The sequence below is a fragment of the Clarias gariepinus genome, chromosome 19 (assembly GCF_024256425.1).
Source record: "Clarias gariepinus isolate MV-2021 ecotype Netherlands chromosome 19, CGAR_prim_01v2, whole genome shotgun sequence".
Taxonomy (NCBI): domain Eukaryota; kingdom Metazoa; phylum Chordata; class Actinopteri; order Siluriformes; family Clariidae; genus Clarias; species Clarias gariepinus.
Genome location: NC_071118.1, coordinates 26,279,022 through 26,299,365, shown reverse-complemented (window position 1 = coordinate 26,299,365; position 20,344 = coordinate 26,279,022). Strand labels below are relative to the sequence as shown.

Sequence of the window (20,344 nt, the reverse complement as noted above, 5' to 3'; positions counted from 1 at the left end):
GCTTTAATCCATCTGTAAGTCATAACAAGTCCCGGTTTGACTTGAACACTCTTCGTATAATTATATTATATAATATAATATGAACCCAGCACACCTGAGTTCCATTATAAATTCCGACTTGAATCAGCCTGCTCTTCTGGTAGTTAAGGATGCTGTAATGAGCGTACTTCCTGTCGCCATCATCATTAAACTCCACTCGTCCTGTCAGGCCCTCTGGGTATTTAGATGACATCAGAACCCTGCAACACCGTGAAACACCGGTGCAATGAGAAGCTTTTCTCTCCCCCACATGCACAGACAAATTAAAATTATGCAAACACTTTTAAATTTATGCAGAGTAGGCTACACCAGGTTAAATAAGAAAAACATAAAAAACTCCTGGATCAGACACATTGTTCTCCACTGTTGCTTCCTAGCTAAGCACCATCCTGACCTTTTAAAAAGTGGCCCAGTCTTCCAGATGTTGGTGTTGCCCACACAACCCCGAGGGGGCTCAGTGATGTTCTCCTTCTCGAAAAGCTCCTGGATGGACTGAGCCACGACTGCCACTGCATCGCTAATGTGCGCCGACTCGTTCTTGCCGTTAATGAGCTGAAGGCCAATAAGCCCTGTGTGTGTCGGCATCAAAATAATTTAATGAGCTGGCTGTGTGTTGCCGTTAATAACACTGCTAATACTAAAGCAAAACCTTAAGGTCCATGCGTATAAAATAACTAAACGTGAACATTGGTGGATGTAATATTTTAGATTTACTGTAAACACGTTCACATTGTGTGGCCCTAAGGCTCAATTTTAAAGACTCTTTGTCTTACAAGCTGCACAACAAATGCTGTTTTTTTCCCTTTGACAGAGAGTTTAATATTCTGCAGCTCTGGTAAAAAATATGTAGAATATTGTTAGGGCTACATCAAAATTATAAAGGGAATCGCTTACTGTACGTTTCTATAGGCAATAAAACCTGGTTTAAACACACACTGTATAGTATATAGTACAGTAGTACGATTCAACATCAACATATAACATTAAACATCCAAGTCCTACTTATGACACAGGCCGAAAAAAGAGACAGTAGGAAATAAAAGCTTTTCCCGAGTCTATAGCTCAGCTTCATCCTCACATACGTACCATCAGGAGCTTCACTCAGAGCTTTACCAGACATCTCTCGCTCTCCGACTAGCCACACGTAGCCGGAGCCGGTCATGTTGAGAAACCGAGCGGTCTTGTAGACGGCGGCAGCGTCATCTTCACTGCAGACAAACACACTTTTGTTGCACGGCTTTCACTCTATTCTAAAGGACTCCTCCAAATATAATTAGCTTTATAAGCAATTTTTGTAACAGGTTTAAAACATCTACATCTAAGATCCTTCACACATCAAAGTTATCTTTATAAAAGTGATATATTTTTATAATGTGTAAATTTTAGCACTATCAGAATATGGGAATGACATTGCAAGTATGTACTGTAGTAGTCTCAAAATGAGCATATTATTATTATTATTTTTGGTCATAAAATAACAACAAAAAACAAACCATAAAAAGTGATCATGTGCACAATCTGAGCTATTTCTTTGCCTATGTGATCCGTCTCAGTCTCATGTTTGTATAGTTGATTAAAATAAAATAAAATTCAGTTCATTATATTGCCTATTACGTGCTGAAAAAAAGGATATTTCACAATCCCGAGCCCAATATGTGTTTATTAAAAAAATAAAAAAATAAATAACTTGTCTGTAATGCTCCGGGTTTTAAGTCATTATTGTGTATGGTTCTAAAAATTCCGTACTTGTCCAGAGAAAAAAAAACATTTACAATATATGATGCTTTATTTTTTTTTTATGGCACTTATAACCCACTGGACATTAAGTACCATCAGACTAATATATCAGAGTGGCCCTCATTATGCATTTCTGCATCATGCATCATACCACTCAGCATTCTTGCTAATGCTTCAGTCTAGTAGAAATTGTCTTACCTGGCGGACAGAATGATCACACGAGCCTCCAGCTCTTTGGCCTCCAGCAACAGGGCAGTTAAGTTAGTCTCTTGGTTGAACTGGAGGACTTTCTCTGCCTGGGATCGGGGCAAAGAGTCAGTGAAATCTAGTAACCCACTTCCCCAACCCAAGACCATGCTGCCTCATTTACCTCTCTTCACTGCTTTGGTTGAATTTTCTTTGCTTTTGTGTGATTGAAAAAGGAGGAAAAATGACAGCGCTCCAAGGAAAATTGGATAAAAAATAAAAAATAAAAAAAAGCTAGGGGGGAAAACGTCTGTATTGTTGCATGCAATGCTGAGGGTAATCAAGGCTCCAGATAACGGCGTGCATGTTAGAGGTTTGGGGAGAAAGGCCGATGCAACCGGAAACTGAAACCGGGAGAAAGGGTGAGAGAGGTGAGCGGCTTGATCTGCCCAAAGAAAAAAAAAGAAAAAGAAAAAGGAAAAATAGGAGGTGCTACGCAAAAGGGAGGAAGTAGTATTTGGGAATGTGACGTGTCCCATACTAGCGCATCTAAACAAAGGAACAAAGGAGCTTTTGTTCTATTTGATCTGAATCATGCATTCCTTTATTTGAAAGGAAAAAAATGATAATGACAGAAGCGGAGCGTGTTTACTTTTCTCTCTGTTTGTTTCTTGAAAACCGAAAATCATAATCGTTCAAAACAAGTCCATTCGTCATTTAAATCATAAGGGTACCAAAAAAAAGAAAGTCTCGATGTAAAAAGAAACACGTGCTACCAAGATAAGGGCATTTCTGGGTTGGCCGATGGCTGACTGGCCAGATTCTAGTTGCAACGTTTAAGTTGGTGGGCGGCGTGCATTGACCATGCAAGTATACCTTAGGTCCTCGCTTGTTGTCATAGGACAGTTGGTCGAGGTTTTCATAGTTCCTTTTTTTATTCTGATGAGTAATGTGCACAGAGAAAATATGCAGACACAGAAGAATATTATAAACAGTTGACTGGCAATGATGGGCAGTAAAGCATCTAACAAATTGTTCTGCTCCAGATTGGAAGTCCTAAAACTGGGGCTTTAAAAAGCATCAGAGACCGTCCTTATTCATCACTGACCTAGAAAATCCAACTTTTGGAAAAAACATGGTGGTATTCTTTCTAATTAAGAAAAATCGATCTATCAGAACTCAGCTTTAAGTAAAGTACTGTAACGTCTAGTTATCAGAACAGGATCAAGCAACTGATAAGTTATAACCAACTGATAACTGATAACCAAGCAACTAATAGCAGGTCAGGAAAATACTACAAAACCTTTATTAACACCTAACAACTATATCAAAGCATGACATTCAGTGTGTTTGCACCTTTAATACATTTTGGATATATTACACCTTTTTTAAGCTACACAAATGGACCAAATTAGTTTTTAGAGAAAACATAATGTTACATTGCACGCCTTTGAAGATAAAAATGTACATGCAAAATGTACAAAATGTGTATTATTAAGGTTAAAACAAGAAATTTAGGAATTATGATAATCGAGGCAAGATTAGAAAGTAGCCAAAGTAAAAACATTTCCAATTAAGTTAGTAAAAATATATTCACTGTCTTGTGGTTTTATTTTTATTTTTATTTTTTTAAAACCCAGATTGGGAAAGTATTCAGAATTTATTCATAAAATCCAATGAGTTTTAGACTAAAATTTTAACAAGAACCATAAGAACATGCTACATCTCCTGAAAGATATCTGAAAGTCTCATAGTGCTACAGTATGCTGAATTCTTGTAAAAAAAAAAAAAAAAAAAGATAAAAAGATGGAAAGACTTTTTAAATATGGCAATTAAGCTAGCTTAATCGTGGGCCTTCAATCATTAGCTGGATTTTAGTTACCCAGTTGCTTAGCCACATTCTTTTCAGCGTTTGCTTTCCCTTTCCAAAGTAGGAATATGATTCATAGTACTATTTAGCAGTTCATAAAAATGTCCATGGTCGCTTTGTGAGAATAAATTTTAACCTTGAATCATTTCAATGTTCTGAGAAGCAAAAGGTCCTGGAACCATTCTGCTAATCTGCTCACTTTATGAACAGAAACTGAGATGCTGTAGTAGAAACACTTGCCCTTTTTTTTTTTTTTTTTGCTGCAGCATATTGCATTCTTCTCATCTTGTGATTTTTTTGAGGGCAACAGCCTCAGGGGAGCCTTAGCCAAGCTCGGACGGTGCACGGCTATTCTGCAGTGATATAAATAAACTCTTGCAGCCCCGGAACATACAGTTCTGCACTAGATATATGTCGGAGCTCAGCCTTAATATGGGCTTAATCCTGGTTTTTACGGTGGTTCTGAAGTTGTATGTCTTTTCTTATTTTATACATTATGGATATGGTTACTGTAAACCACCATAATAATCACTTGGTTAGGTGTGCAGCACTGATATTTTTCTCCACATGATGTTCGTGGGATTTTTTTTTTTTTTCGAGCGATATCTGACACCATGGTACCAATCAGCTGAAAATAGTTCAAATAGGCAAATACTTCTGTAAAGAACATGATGATTACTTATAAGGTCAACACTGCAAGTAAAGTTCCATGTGCAAAGTTCTGAGTCACTTCCTGGTTGTTTCTTATGTAAACTTCCCTCTTCTTTGTTAAAATGAACTCATTGCAAAGCCTTGAGTTTAGTATGAGTTCTGAGTCAGCGTTTGTGTTGTCCTTAACATATAAGACTTCAATACTGACCTTGATGTTTGGATTTTAAACTCTTTTTGATGTTACTTCCTCTGCAAGGATCCTCCTTACACTTACTTTTTATTTCAGAGTGAACTGAACGCTGGGGATCTAAACCCAACGCCAACTCCATCCCAAGCCTCTGCACCCAACATCAGCTCCTGATGTCACTAACGTTTCTGTGGCTTTATGGACAAATGCTACAAAATCTAGCGGGAATCTTCCTTCCCAAAAGAATGGAGCTTATTTTAACCGAGACAAATAAGTGCATCTTTCATTAGATGTTCAAAAAATCATGCAAGGTCCCGTATGAGTCTTCACATACGTGATTCTTCTACAGTCACATTTCTCGCCTATCACAGTATCAAAGGATCTACATGACGTTTTAATTTCAATCAAGATTTCCAAAGAAACAGTGTTTATGCAATAACTGAGGCCCTTTTTTTTTTTTTTTTTACAAAGAAGTCCGAATCAATCTCATCAATATGTTCATAATAAAGCCAGACAATATAAAGTTCTTGATATTCATCTTGAATGAAGCCAGAAGGAAACATAATTAATCGGCTCATACAGCATAACTCTGCAAAATGACTCATTTTTCATTAATAGATCATTACAGAATTCAATGCATATTTGATGAGTGCGGTTATATTAGCAGTCTGCGAACAATTTCAGCCCAATCGACTATAATCTACACATGGGAACATTAGAGCGAAACCAGTAACACACAAAAACCTCTTCAATTCCCAGCAGTTTTAAAGCTTAATTGCAACTACACTGAAATAGTCTTGATAGTAATGAAGTTCTCTATCTGCTAAAGAGGGCACCGGTAATTACTATAGCACAGATGTCAATTGGGGATCGTGATTTAGCTCGAGAGCCTTTAAAAAGTTTGTCACCATCATAACGCAGACATCATTGCTTTAATAAATCAAACAGCAATCAACCAAAAACACACTGCTGCGTGCTGATATCAAACCGCTGACTAATTTAGAATGTTAATGCCTTGCTAATACAAAGATACAACACCCTATTTAACATAAGCTCCAGTCATGAGCCGGTGATGCTTTTTAAAGCCCCAGTTTAAGGTTTTAATTTCGCTTCTTCCATGGAGCAACTCAGGAGATTTAGACTATGGCAAAAAGCCATGTGAGATGAGTAAGAAATGCACAAAACTTCAACTAGATTAGACCACATTAGACGTTGTTGATGCCTTTGGCTTTTGCCAACATTTACAAAATGACATGAGATGTTTTTCACGCAACAGAAAAGCAAACAGTTACATACACACAAGACCTCTGAGATTGTTAAATGTACATGTTACACACCCACGCGCTCATACGGCTCATGCTTCAGACATCCGAGGACAGCTCACCTTGGTCTCCCTTTCCTCCAAGAGGGTCTCGAGTCTCTTCTGTGCGGCTCGACCTTCGTGATCGTCGCTTACGATCAGGATGATGTGGTTCCAGCGGAACTCACGCATCATGTCGAACCACACGTGTGCCTGGTGCGAGTAAGGCGGCACTGTGCGCAGGAAGGAAAGATGGATACTCTGAGAGGGAGAAAACAAAATGGAGGCAGAAAGCAGAAAAATGGAATTAGAAGAAGCCTCTATTTGTCGCAGTCAAAAAATAATAATAAATCACATATCCCAGTCTGTTAGAGCACAGGGTCACCCATGATACAGCGTTTGCTCAAGGGGCCTTGCTCAAGGGCCCAGAAGAGGTAGCTTCGTGTTGCCCATAGTTTGTAAGTGTGTGTACTTGTGCCCTGCAATAAATTGGCACCCCATCCAGGGTGTACCCCATATCATCCCCCGAGTACCCTGGAATAGGCTCCAGGACACGCATAACCCTGGATAAGTACAGTAGTATAGAGAATGAGTCAAATAGTGTCTTGTCTCAGTATAAATATGACATATTTTCTACAAATTACTGAGGAATATTAACCTCTTATACATGTTTACATACAAGGCCAAAATCATATTTCCTGTTTTTTCATTTGTTGTTGTCGTTATAAAGTAAATAAATCTAATATGTCATCATTCATTTGTTCTCTTGAATAAGGTTCTCAAGTGTACGGCCATCTGGAACCATGGTCAATTGGAATAGCGTTATGTAAATTCATTATCAAATGAATAAAAAAAAAATTAATTAATAAATAAACTTAAAAGGCCACATGACACAAACACAATTTCATCTCAGTGGCATGAATTAAAAAAAAAAAGATTGTAGGCCTATATCAGAATAAAATTCTGAAATAAATATCTTCTTTGTCCTTCGGCTGGTCCCTTTCAGTGCCGCCACAGCGAATCATCTGCCTCCATCTAACCCTATCCTCTGCATCCTCTTCTCTCACACCAACTAACTTCATGTCCTCTCTCACTGCATCCATAAATCTCCTCTTTGGTCTTCCTCTAGACCTCCTGCCTGGCAGTTCCAACCTCAACATCCTTCTACCGATATATTCACCATCTCTCCTCTGGACATGTCCAAACCACCTCAATCTGGCCTCTCTGACTTTAACTCCAAAACATCTAACGTAGGTTGTCCCTCTGATAAACTCCTTCTTGATCCTATCCATCCTTGTCACTCCCAAAGAGAACCTCAACATCTTCATCTCTGCTACCTCCAACTCTGCCTCCTGTCTTTTCTTCAGCGCCACTGTCTCTAAGCCGTAGAGCATCGCTGGTCTCACCACTGTCCTGTACACCTTTCCTTTCATTCTCGCTGATACTCTTTTATCGCACAACACACCTGACACTTTTCTCCACCCATTCCAACCTGCCTATACCGGCCTCTTCACCTCCTTTGAACACTCTCCGTTGCTTTGGACCGTTGACCCTAAGTACTTAAAATCCTGCACTTTCTTTACCTCTGCTCCCTGTAGCCTCACCGATCCTCTTGGGTCCCTCTCATTTACACACATGTATTCTGTCTTGCTGCGGCTAACCTTCATTCCTCTGCTTTCCAGAGCATACCTCCACCTCTCCAAATTTTCCTCCACCTGTTCCCCGCTCTCGCTACAAAGCACAATGTCATCTGCAAACATCATAGTCCATGGGGACTCCTGTCTTACCTCATTTGTCATCCTGTCCATCACCAGAGCAAACAAAAAGGGGCTTAGAGCCGATCCTTGATGCAGACCCACCTCCACCTTGAACTCTTTTGTCACACCTACAGCACATCTCACCACGGTCTTACAGCTCTCATACATGTCCTGCACCACTCTAACATACTTCTCTGCCACTCCAGACTTCTCATACAATACCACAGCTCCTCTCTTGGCACCCTGTCATACACTTTTTCTAAATCTTCAAAGACACAATGCAACTCCCTGTTACCTTCTCTGTACTCCTCCGCCAGCGACCTCAAAGCAACTACTGCATCTGATGTACTCTTTCTAGGCATAAAACCATATTCACAAATGCTCACCTCTGCCCTTAACCTAGCTTCCACTACTCTTTCCCACAGCTTCATTGTCTGGCTCATTAGCTTTATACCTCTATAATTGCCACAGCTTTGCACATCTCCCATAAAATAAAATTAATTAATTAATATTCATTCAATGAAAAGTAATCATAACACATTTCTGGTAGACACTGAGCTTACTGGATTTTACAAAACAACAGTAATTACCAAAGAAAGTAAAATATCTACATATAACAATATTCAATGCTAAGAATAACATAATTCTACAAAATAATATCAAGGTTTTAATAAGTAAACTGTTATCATGTATATGGTACAATATTATTATTCCAAAATGATGTTAAAATAAACTATTCTTAAAATAAGCATGTAACTTGAAAATGCTAATATATTAAACTTCAAATTCTGCTTAAATAAGCCCATTTATTACATTCCCCAAGTGCATTAACACCAACCTTATCAGAATAGATGGACATTCTGGTTGTAAGGCCGACTACAGGGATACGGTAGAAGCCTGCAGTATAGGAGACCGGTGTAGGTGTGAGGTGGTCACTGGACTGTGGAGGGTGGCTCACCAAAATCGCATAGACCTGTAGACAGCACAAGCAAAGACATTTTTATTCCCTAGACATGAAAAAGTATGAGAAAAAAATAAAAATAGTTGACCTAGATATGTCTCTTTAAGATACACCTTTGATTCTGAAGTGGTATAAAATATTCAGGTTTTCTAGGCAGCGAGGGCTGGAAACGAAAGCTAAAGAATCTACCACTTCCAACCCAGTAACTCAGCCTTATTATTATTATTATTATTATGATTATGAAACCAGTATAGTTGAGCCTCAAAGCAAAATCATGTACATTTTATTAAATCATCAATAGGCAATGCCATTTGCCAGCAATGTTTTTTCCTTGAAACAAAGAGCAGGTTAAACCCTACTAGAATATTTTATACCAGTAGGCCTTGTCTTGCTTTAACGTAAACGAACCTGTCAACAAATTGTGTGAAATTTGTCTCTACAAATGACAATTACATGAAAATCCCTCAACAGTTGAACAGTGCTTCTCTGTCTAATCATTTATGCATGACAAACACATTGCGTTGGCAGCATTTGTTTCAAAGGGACCCCAGATGCTCACAATAAGGCCATATTCAGTAAAAATATGGTAAAAAAAACAACAGGAAGAGACAAAAAATGTGGGATTTTTTGGATTGTCTACATCGCTGTAATGGCTCTGTATCTTGACAGGCTGCATGGTTGGGCCTCAGATGAGGTTTTTCCATCCAACACGCGCTCAGGCATCTCTTTTGGACCATCTGCCACAAACCATCTTTTCCAAAGATCGATGCACATTGGTGAAAGGATAAAAAATAAAAGATTTAGAAAATTTAAAAAAGATATATGGCGCACTTTGCATATAAACAACCCTGAAAATACATACATGGACATGGACTCCGTGTTTAACAGAGAATTGGAAAAATGGAGGCGAACTAATTTTGAGAGAAAAGCTGAATAGGGTTCTGGACATTAAGGGATTACTGTGCATTTTCTATCGAGCCTGCCAGCTCAGAAAGCATGACTTCAGCACTTTTTAAAAGGCATCAACCAGAGTATGAGTGCTTAAAGTGCTTTTAATTTAATTTGGTGCAAGCAGGCTTTTAATGATGCAGTGCTACTCCTGACTCCATCGCTCCCCAGAGATTCGGCTCGCTGCAATACCCAGGATGCCTCTCTTCTCAGTCTCTGTGTGTCCATAGATACGATTTTGAATAACTTTAAATTGCCCAAATAATAGTTTGGCATTTACGAGCATTTATAACATACATACTCCTGCTGAGTCCTCAAATCTGATTGGACGTTGTAATTTCTGTAGCAATAACTATTCTAATTTACTAAGTAAGGTTAATAGAAATTGTTAATAATATGTTATTCTTAATGAGATGTTTTTTAACATTAATGAAAGGTGTTGGAACGTGTCCCATTGAAAAGTATTAACTTTGCTTCTTTTTCCAGTAACATGACAAGCTGCATTTTTTGGTCTTAGATAAAAAGTTATTACTGTTCATTAATAAATTACACATAGCAATCATCAACAGATTCTAATAATACGAAGAAAAAAAAACTTTATAATGTGCTGCTATTGAAAAATAATCAACGACAGGGCAGTAAAAGTGACTCGTCATTCCACAGCACATGAGGAAGTAAGGTCAGGGGTAGTTCAGTGATCAAGATGTTAAACCACGGTTTGAAAGGTCCTACGACGATTTCAAAATCCCACGACCACCAAGTTGTCCCTGTTAGTCCCTTGAGCAAGGCCCTTAAACCCTAAAACTGCTCAGACGTATAATGAGATAATGATGTAAGTCGCTTTAAATAAAGGCTGTCTGCCAAATGCTTAAATGTCCAAGTGATTTATTCCTACCTCATATAACTTCTAACAAATGAATAACAAGAACTGATACACAAGTATTTATTCTGAAATTGAATTCCTAATGTCACGTTCATTCGCATTCACAGAGATTGTGATATCAGACCATGCACTTCACTGATCTCTAGAGTTCTACTAAAGTTTAACAAGTTGTGACACTCCTTCTTATATAACGGATCGTAATGCATACGCCCCATTTATTTTACACCTACTTGCTTTTGTAACAGCTGTGCTCCTACCACAGGAAGATCCAAATCCCCGACAGACTGACAGCAGGCTACAGAAACACAGATTTTCTGTTTATATCATAGTTATCATAGTTAGTGCTGCGTCTGGACTGCACCCAGTCACGAACAAGCACTGACTGTTATCAACATACTGCCTCCCAGGTTTAAAAAAAAAAAAACGACAGTAAACAAATCTGGTGTCCTTTACGGAGTGAGAGATGATGTGGGATGCTGTATGTGATTTAACATTTTGTTTTTATTTGTTTTCAGCCTATTTGTCTCCCAGTTTTTTCAATTCCCACCAATTAGCTAGTTCGTCCTCCCACCATCTAGCTAGTGCTGTAGCAGCTATTAATCAGTTACAGCAGTGCATCCAAATGTTGGGGCGCAGGGATCACCAGGAGTCTGTGAAGTATAGTCAGGTCAAGTTATATGAGTAACAAGTTATCATATGTACCAGGCTATGCAGCCATTTTTAATCAATTCAGATCTAATAGGTTCTCAAATGTCCCTGGCTTAAAATAGTTTGAGAACCACAGGGGAACTATAAAGGCTAAAATATCATTCCCATAAGATAAATACATCCAGGCATTTCATCACTGATCACTCTGATCGACGATGGAGTGAGTAATTCAATCCTGCACATCAAATGTCTTCATTTTTTACTTTAATGAATGTTATAAACCTACTGTTAACTTGCAACCCATTCACTTATAAATATGAAGAACCGTATTCAGTTACTACAATGAATGATTTTGTTACTCTGGTAAAGAAAATCGGAAATGGTTTTAGCTATGAGAGTCACATTCGTCTTTCTCAGATAAAGGGTACTTGTGCAATTCGTGTCTCTGGGGTGACACCCTTGGATATAATGTATCTTTCAAAAGATTTGACTGTAATTACAAACGGAGATTTTAAGGTACATTGTGTGCCACTTTTTTGGAAGAAGATTCACACTTGAGGGCATCCACTGGACATTCACAGGGAGCATATCAGTGACACGATAAAGTATAAATCCTGGGAATTTATTTAGTTTTACATATCAATGAATGTAGTGTTGTGTCACCATTTTTTAACATTTAGTTAGTTATGCTTTATCATACTGTACACTCGGAAGATCTCATATGTATATTAATATACAAATACACACACCCAAAGTTATGTCCCATGTGAGCTCTAAAAGTGTCACTATAAACCAATTTGTCACTTGACCCGAGGGTCATGATTTGATCAGTCTGACTGGTGCACTGATCAATACAACCACTCATTAATCTTTCAACCCGTTAACAAAATGCTTTAGCACACACGAGAAAAAAAAAAAAAAAAGATTCAAGCACATCCTGACCTTTTGTTTCATTTGGCCCACATTTTCTCACTATTGTTCTGTTATGAATCACTGTCTGACTCACTGCTTATGAGCATTTCTATGGAAATGAGCCTGGTAGTGAAATAATGACTTTGTTCTAGATATCACTTGTGCTAGCAATATAGAAAATATAGAAATTAATCCTACAATCACTGAAATATTGACTGAGCAATTAAATTTCTGTGATGACATATTTTCAATGAATATAAGGTATGTTTTTCTTTTTATATTTAAAAGGTGTTAGGATACAGTATATTTAGATTTAATATATACTGTACATATTTATAGATAATGCTGCATTTTATTATTTATTTATTTATTGTATTTTTTTTTTTTTGTTGTTGTTAATGGACACAACCTAATCCTAGGTAATGTTTTTGTCCTCAGTTTAACAGTACTTTTTATGATAATTAATATCTTAACTTTGGAGGGGGAAGAATTTCATATCAATAGACATATTTCTTAAAATGGAATTGTTTAGTTATTTTATATGGATTATTTAAAAAAAGTTTTTTTTAATTATTTATTTTATTGATATTTTTTAAATAGATTTTAACCCTTTCATGCCTACAGTTTAACTATCTGTTAAGGTAAATTTTGAGAAAAGATAATGGCCTCGGAATTTCTCAGGGGCTTTATTATAATTTATTTCTTTCCTCCAAACCTTTTCTTTGCTGAAAACTTTTAGTGTAAAACAAAATTTTCTAAATTTATATAACACACAACTTAATTTATCTACACAATCTAATGGGTTTTTTTTTAGTTTTGTTGCGTTATAATGCAAAATAAAGTGTTACATGCAGTATGTTTCACATATGATGATTATAAATGATTCTTGGAACAAACAAAAAAATCACTTTCTCTAAGGACTTCCCTTAGAAATTCTTGACTGAATCTTTTTTTTTTTTTAATCTATTAAAATGATAAAGTGTATAGCATTCTTTTACAGTTCATTAGCTGCATCACTGCCTCAGAATTAATTCATCCCTTCTGGTCATTTGCTTCAAGTTTCACATTTCCCTTACCACCACTCCAGCTCTTTATTCCACGATGCCCTGCGCATTTATTCCCTACACCTTTCATTCAGCCAGTGAGAGTAAATGAGAAGAAGGTGGGAGAGAGATCGCTTGGGAAAGCTCTGAAGAGCCCGTGAAGCGCCTACCTGGCTGGAGATGAGGTCCTCACACACGGACAGGGCCATCTGAATAGCGTTGGCTTTGTGCGTGACGGAGATGGCGTTGAGTCTGAACCTGTCTCTGCCGTACACCATGCTGGCCTGGTTCACCGCATCCTTGAACACCTGCTCGTAGCGCTTTTGGCTCAGCACCGCGCCGATGTTGACGATTTTGGTCTCGCAGCCGCCCAGGGTGCAGGAGCACGAGAGCAGAAACGAGAGCACAAAGAAGCGCATGGTGGTGAAGAACCCTGGTCTCCTGCTCAGGTAGTGCTGTGCTGTGCTGTGCTGTACGGATCGGTATGGGAAGCACCGTGGACACACTGCTCAGAAGTGGAAAATCCCTGGCGCGAGGAGGTTCATGCTCACTGCGGCGGAATGCACCCGGTCACTGGGTCTCTGCGCGTCTCGGCTGCACGGTGAGAGATGCTTTGCTTCATTGAAGCTACCTTTATCTTTCAGCCTTTTGCCTCACCTCCTTCCCATTAACCGGGCTTTCCGGCCCACCCAAGCAAAAGGCATGCTATTTCACGCCTTATTTCCTGCAAGAAGAAGATAAATGTGTCACGCGCTATCGGGAGGCTGCGAGTCCGTGGCGATGCGGCGCGAGAGAGACCCGGAGCTGCTGTCCGTGGTGCTGCTGACAGCTGGCCTGGTATGCTGGGGCAACCGGTACATAATTTTGTCAATCCCTCCTTCCTCCTCAAGAACGTCTACGTATGCATCTGGACAACCAGTGGTTGGAGGGGAGGGATTCATGGTTCCTGAATGCTTTTTCAAGGTTATGGATGGTTAACATAACACACATAAAGTTGGACAATCCAGGGTAAACATTTTAGTCTGTATCAAAAACATATGTTTGTGCTGTAAATGGTCAATGAGTCATTCAATTCACTTTTATTTGTAAAGCGCTTTTAACAATTGTCATTGTCGCAAAGCAGCTTAACACAATCAAAAGAATTATTTAAGTTTGTATGGAATGTGAATGTGTATGTGTATGAATCTAAATGGTCAGTTTGTCCCTGGTGAGCAAGTCGAGGGCGACAGTGGCAAGGAAAAACTCCCTGAGTTGGTAATAGGAAGAAACCTTGAGAGGAACCAGACTCAACAGTGAACCCATTCTCATTTGGGTGGAACAGAAAGCAGGAATTGATCTGCATTCATACTGTGTGTTATAGGTGGTAGGCAGTTCAGTATAACAGTTTACGTTAATTGATGTTAATATGGAATCCAGGTACTTATTGGAGGCTCAGGTAGACTTGTAGGAACTATAGGACTATGTTAAGTCCTTAGAGAAACAGCTGTCAACACCAGTCGAGGCCAGAACCGTCTTCTAGGTAGAGTGAAACCGTCCCAAGACACACAGGGCATCCATGTGACAAGATCTCCAACTAGAAGCAGTCACCAGGATGGGTCAGACAGGCCCATGTCTGACCCATCCAATTATAATTTCATATCCCAGTTAAATGTCCCAACATCAAAAGAATGAGTTCTTATAATTTGTTTAATCTTATATGATTGGCCATCTACCATTAGGTAAAAAAAGGATCTCCAATCATTATATATATTTCAGTTCCTTTTTAAAATCTAGACTATGTCAGAGCAGACCCAAACAGAGATAAATAACATAAGGTTTACCGTAGAAGGAATACAATAATTTCAGATTTCATTTCGTAAGATTAAACGAACGCATTGGTGGCTCACAGGTAGGATTTTTGTCCTACCATGCAGACGGGCCAGGGTTAAATTCCCACCCAATGCCCAAACCGCAGCCACTAGATGCAGTGCTAGTTTTAAGCCTGCATGAAGTGGGTGTGTTGCATCAGGAAGGACTTCCAGCGTAAAATCATGTGCCAAGTTGTTGCGCACATTAGATGGTCAGTTGTGGAGATTTGCATGGGAGCAGCCAAAAGACGAACAACAACATTTTATAAGATTCATTACAATTATCATTCCCTAGCATAGTAGTAGCATATTATTTTTATCATAAAGGTGTTTTATTTTATCCTAAATTGTTAAAAGAATGCTTGATAGTGTCATTTTCAGAGGTAATGACACTATATGTTTTACACAACAATGCAAGAAATAAGATGCACAGCTATGTGGCAATTATGCGAACAGTATTTTAAAGTGTATACTGTACTTAGCAAAGCTACAGTATATGCCATAGTGTATATGCCTATAAAATAAGTAGGCTATCTAAAATAGCCAAACACAAATAGCACATACACAGGCTTGTATTTAGGTTAACGTATTGGACAAGGTAATATATAAGTTATGCAGGTTATTACTGTATAACACTGTATGCATAATTATAGAACCCCCAGAGCTTGTATGTTGTATGTTTGTATATTAGTATATTTTCTGACTCTGACACAGACACAGGAAGATGAAGCAATACAGGTATGTGTCATGTAATGTCTGATATGACTTGATGTTGTGCGAACAGACGTATTACTTCTATCATCTTCCTTAATCAAAGACAAAATCTTTTTCACGTTCAAATAATTTTTTTTAACAAATATCCACACAGATGAAGCTTTTTTTATGCCTTCAAGATAATCACACTGACCACTGAATCGTTGGACCTTTGAAATTCCTTGAGCGATGAACGCATGGGTAAAATTTTGAATCTTAAGTCCCAGCCTAATGCTCGTTCACGTGCTGCTCTGCGCGTCCCCAGGCTCCTCTACTTTCTGCGTTGGCGTTGTGAATTATTACACTCCACTGAGGCATAGCTTTAATATGTAGGGTTTTTTTTTCTGAGCCAAAACCAAAACTAAAATAAAATAAAAACATAATGTGCAAAAGGGATGAAATAACGTGTAGGGAAAGTGTGCAGATTAGATCTGACTCTTTCTGACTCTTTCCATAAGAGATCTCATTAAAAAGATCTCATTACTGCCAGTTAGCCAAAAAGGAACAAAACATGGATCTCTCTTTCCTAAAAATTGCTGCACAAAGCAGCAGATGGGATATAAACTGTTTTTGCATAGACACTGATTCTGAGAGCTGCTTTTGAAATTTTAAGATGTTAAAAACATATATAATGCAATCCAAACAATTCAAGAAAACTGGGACATGAACAGAGGAACAAATGTTCAGTACATTTCATGAAAATATCATATAAAATATCATTGTTTATATTTAAAATTCCTTGACATAAAGCACTTGGTGTGACAAAATTGTGCAAGTGTTCTATAAGAGAATCTAGCAGGAAAAATTCATGGAAAGAATGTCTTATAAATCCTGTCTATGAAAATCCTGTCAAATCCATGTTCTTCCACTTTCCTCAAAAGTGGGTTGAACAGAGAGAATGAGAAAGAGAGAGAGAGAGAGAGAGAGAATGTGTGACCCGCTGAGTCGCAGAACCTTTGATTAGATTTAAAGTCAAGTTTTTTTTCAAGAGATTAGACTTGGAGCTACAAGTGATTGACGTCGCGAAGACCACCAGTTAGCATGGTACAAACTCGCATGGCAAAACCATCACACTTTCCTTGACTAAAAATCTGAAATCTCATATCTTAGACATCCTGGTGTGGTTTGTAACTCAAGAATACATTTCTTAAAGTCTGGAAACTTACTGAGAGACAGCTTAAAATGAGAAGCATGAGTCTTTTCAAATGCAAATTTATTTTGTGGTTTTATGAAGGAAATTAATAATGTTTCTTAATCTTGTAATTCAAGGTGCAATTTGCATGAAGATAACTGCCAGCCACAGGGTTTCAAATCATTCATATAAGCACAGCTGCTCAAATTATGTAACCAAGTCATCCATACTTTCACATTTTTAATCATGCAGAAATCCATCCAAGAGCCAGTCGTCTTCTGCATCCACACCAGCAAAAAAAAAAAAAAAAAACCTTCAGTATTAATGTTCTCTGAAGCATTGCTTTTTGTGAAGAAAAAAAAAAAAGATACACATTAAGCCCAAAGCTTATTTTTGATCATTATGTTTCTGCAGTCCTTCTACTTTATTAGATTTCTTCTTCACAGTAATATCCAGGGCTGATTTAAAGAGTAAAACAAAAAGCTCTTTCATAAAAGTAGTGTGCACTCAGGTCTAAGTGTATAGCTTATGATAAAGAAGAAAAGAGAGATGAAAAAAATCATGGTTGCCAAGGAAACAAGACTGTCTCCTGGAGTGTGAAGTTGCAAAGTATTCCTCATGTAGGCATTTTGTAAATGTGGGGTGTTAATGAAATGAATTGGCACTTATGCCCCATGCAGGAGGCTATTCAAGCCTAAAAGCATTTAAATATTAATAACACATATGTATGTATTTGTTTTTTTTTTAAAAAAAAGGACGTGTCATGCTGTAATAGGAAGATAATCCACAACCTTGTGGAATCAAGCCGCCTGCTACAAAGTGTTTAAATCCTCTTATCCAAAAGTGATATGTCAACAAATAGTTTTTAAATTAGTAATAAATGATGAAGTTTATTCCCTTTATTATTTGTGTTATAGGAACTAAAGTTGCCAGCGGTATTAGACTAAAAAAGAAATCAGAAAGCAAAATGTCCTTTGCCAAGCCAGAAAGCTTACTGATTGTCCCTCTTTGCTTTGCAGATCCTGAAGTGACAAGTCCCATGTGCTCACTTTTGTTTTGGTTTCTGCTATGATCCTGTCTAGTTTTTGATTAGTTTGCCCATGTTATAATTTTTTCCTACCCTGTCAGGATTGCCTACCAGTAGCAAAAAAAAAATGTTTATAACAGCTTTCACTATTTTATTTAAATTAACTAGCTATATATTTTTTAGATTTATCGGCGGTAGCATTTTTCAAACACACTGGTAGAACTTGCGGTAAGTTGTTTCCACATTATCTGTCAATGCATCTATGACCTGACTGGTAAATAAAGCATGCACGTCAAATATAATGTACATAAAAACCACACAAATTATTAAAAACCTTTCAGTACTAAGCATCAACCCACAAGTCATTATGGGCCAAACGCTATAAAGGCAAAACATAATGCATTTTTGTTATGCATACAGTAAGTGCAGTAAGCTTGGTTAGGACAAAAATATATAGAACATTTATTTTATACCCTACTGTGCCAATAAACTGTTCAAGTCATACATGCATGGTTTTAACAAGCCCTAAGAACTTCATTATTTGGATTCTGGAGCAAGCCTGCTCTTGATAAATCTAATATTGAAATCAAGCACTTTTATCCTGCCTTTTTGAACCACATCTTACAACCCAGTGACTGCAAATAAATATCTCTTTCCAGAAAACATTATAATTTGTTAAATAACACTACATTTTTTTTTACCTGTTCATCGTTAGGCTTTATTATGTGCAGCATCTCTCATCCCACTTCTTTTGAGCAAGTTAACACATTAGAACAAGTGCATTAATATAAACCTGTGGCATGTTGGATGTACACACTGGCAGTACTTTTAGTGAGAGAGTTTAAGATAGTGAATCTTTCTAAGCAATCAAATTTGAAAACTTAAAAGCACAACAAACAATGTAACGGCCGTAAGTTTTTAATCAGTTTACAGAAAGTTTTAAATTAATATTAAGGCTTAATAAATGACCTCATTCTAACTTTGAATAATTGAAATGCCATTCGATGTGGAAATTCAATTAATTTCCCTCTTGGACAGAAAATGCTTTCTGACTCCTATCATCATACCTAGTATCTAACTGTGAATGTCAGAGTGTTTCCACATCAGAGCGATGGGGGATTTGTGAATTGGGTCGCAATTGATCTTGATAGGCTACGCTGTGAACTTTAAATAATGTATTAGGCCAGCACGCCACATGGGACCACTTTATTTATAGCTGAGCAAAGTTTACCGAGTAAGCCTGTGCATTTAAAAGTGGTTGTTAATGTTCAGGGAGAGAAAAAAAAAATGAGAAAGCCAGGCCATTTTGTAGTTGAATAATACAGGTATGCATTAAGGATAAGTGGTTTAGTGTGTGAAAGTGCTGAAGTGTGTTCTCTCGCTCTTAAGAGTTGAGATCACTCAGAATGGATCGCTCTTACTGGGCAAGCGACAAGACCTTCGTGTCCCTCCCACCGCTTGAGACATCAATACAGCGGGGCCAGGCTGCACTGCAGCAGTTATATAATGATGCTCCTGCCAAAGAATATAACCACACACAGACATATACACACACACACACACACACACACACACATACACACACGCACACACAGATGCATACACTGTAACACCCACAAGTGAAAAGAATACTAAAGGCACCCTATGGAATAAGGCTGACACACCTGTTTCCTTGTGCTGATTTCCCCTACTGCAGAGAGAAGATAAAGGAGGCAAGAAGAAGAGCAAGAGACGGCTGTGAAACCAGAATGTGACCTCACAGGATAGCAGGAGGGAAGCGTTTTGTTTTATTTCCTACTCCCACACATGCACTACTTTTCTGCTTTTAAAGATTTTAAAGAAAAGCAACATCTTTTAAAAGGAAGTGCACAGATGGTCGGTTTATTATTAATATCTGTAAGCCATTTTTGCCTACTTTCATTGTGACGAAAAGCTGATGAGTGTCTATGTTGAGTCTAAGTCATAATGTATAGCAGACATCCAAATTTAAATCTTTGAATTATTTTTAAAAAAAATCACCCAGATACTTGTGTATGTATTTATAAATCATATGAATAATAACTTTAAAAAAAAATAATAATAATAATAATAATGTGAGAACACCCTACGTCAAATTTAGGATTAATGTGGACATGTGGTCTAGGAAAGTTGCTGCATCTGATCCCACCCATCCTTTTGAATCTTGTTTTATCTTAAAATTGTTTTAAAAACCTAAATTTGATTAAAAAGTAAATCATTATTAAAAATTATTTAAGTAAATGTCCTGTAATGATTCACCAGAAACATCACAATGAATTGAATAGTCTGTAAATGAACAAAAATCAGAATGATAACTGTCTCAAGTGTTTTTAATATCCCTAAAAACCCTCTTAAATTGACTCGCCCAAAATCTTCTATATGAGGCATAAATGCAATTTAAATCAATAATAAATGGAAAAATGTGTGACAGCTCTCATGTATTCT

At 37.7% G+C, this 20,344-nt stretch overlaps 1 protein-coding gene across 13 annotated transcripts in view; it reads right to left on the bottom strand.

Moving 5' to 3' along the window:
* The window catches only part of grin1a (glutamate receptor, ionotropic, N-methyl D-aspartate 1a), a 33,039-nt gene extending 19,096 nt beyond the window's left edge, over positions 1-13,943 (bottom strand). For 10 of the 13 annotated variants that reach the window (XM_053477798.1, XM_053477799.1, XM_053477803.1 and 7 more), the window contains exons 1-8: positions 13,293-13,943; positions 8,566-8,700; positions 6,055-6,231; positions 2,839-2,901; positions 1,975-2,072; positions 1,126-1,247; positions 434-608; positions 95-239 (exon numbers count right to left, since the gene is read on the bottom strand). In XM_053477798.1, coding sequence (XP_053333773.1) covers positions 95-239; positions 434-608; positions 1,126-1,247; positions 1,975-2,072; positions 2,839-2,901; positions 6,055-6,231; positions 8,566-8,700; positions 13,293-13,541 — 1,164 coding nt within the window. In that variant the 5' untranslated portion in view covers positions 13,542-13,943. The remainder of the gene's footprint in view (positions 1-94; positions 240-433; positions 609-1,125; positions 1,248-1,974; positions 2,073-2,838; positions 2,902-6,054; positions 6,232-8,565; positions 8,701-13,292) is intronic. The other 3 variants (XM_053477801.1, XM_053477805.1, XM_053477811.1) reach the window with 1 other exon arrangement.
* Between the last annotated feature and the right edge of the window lie 6,401 nt (positions 13,944-20,344).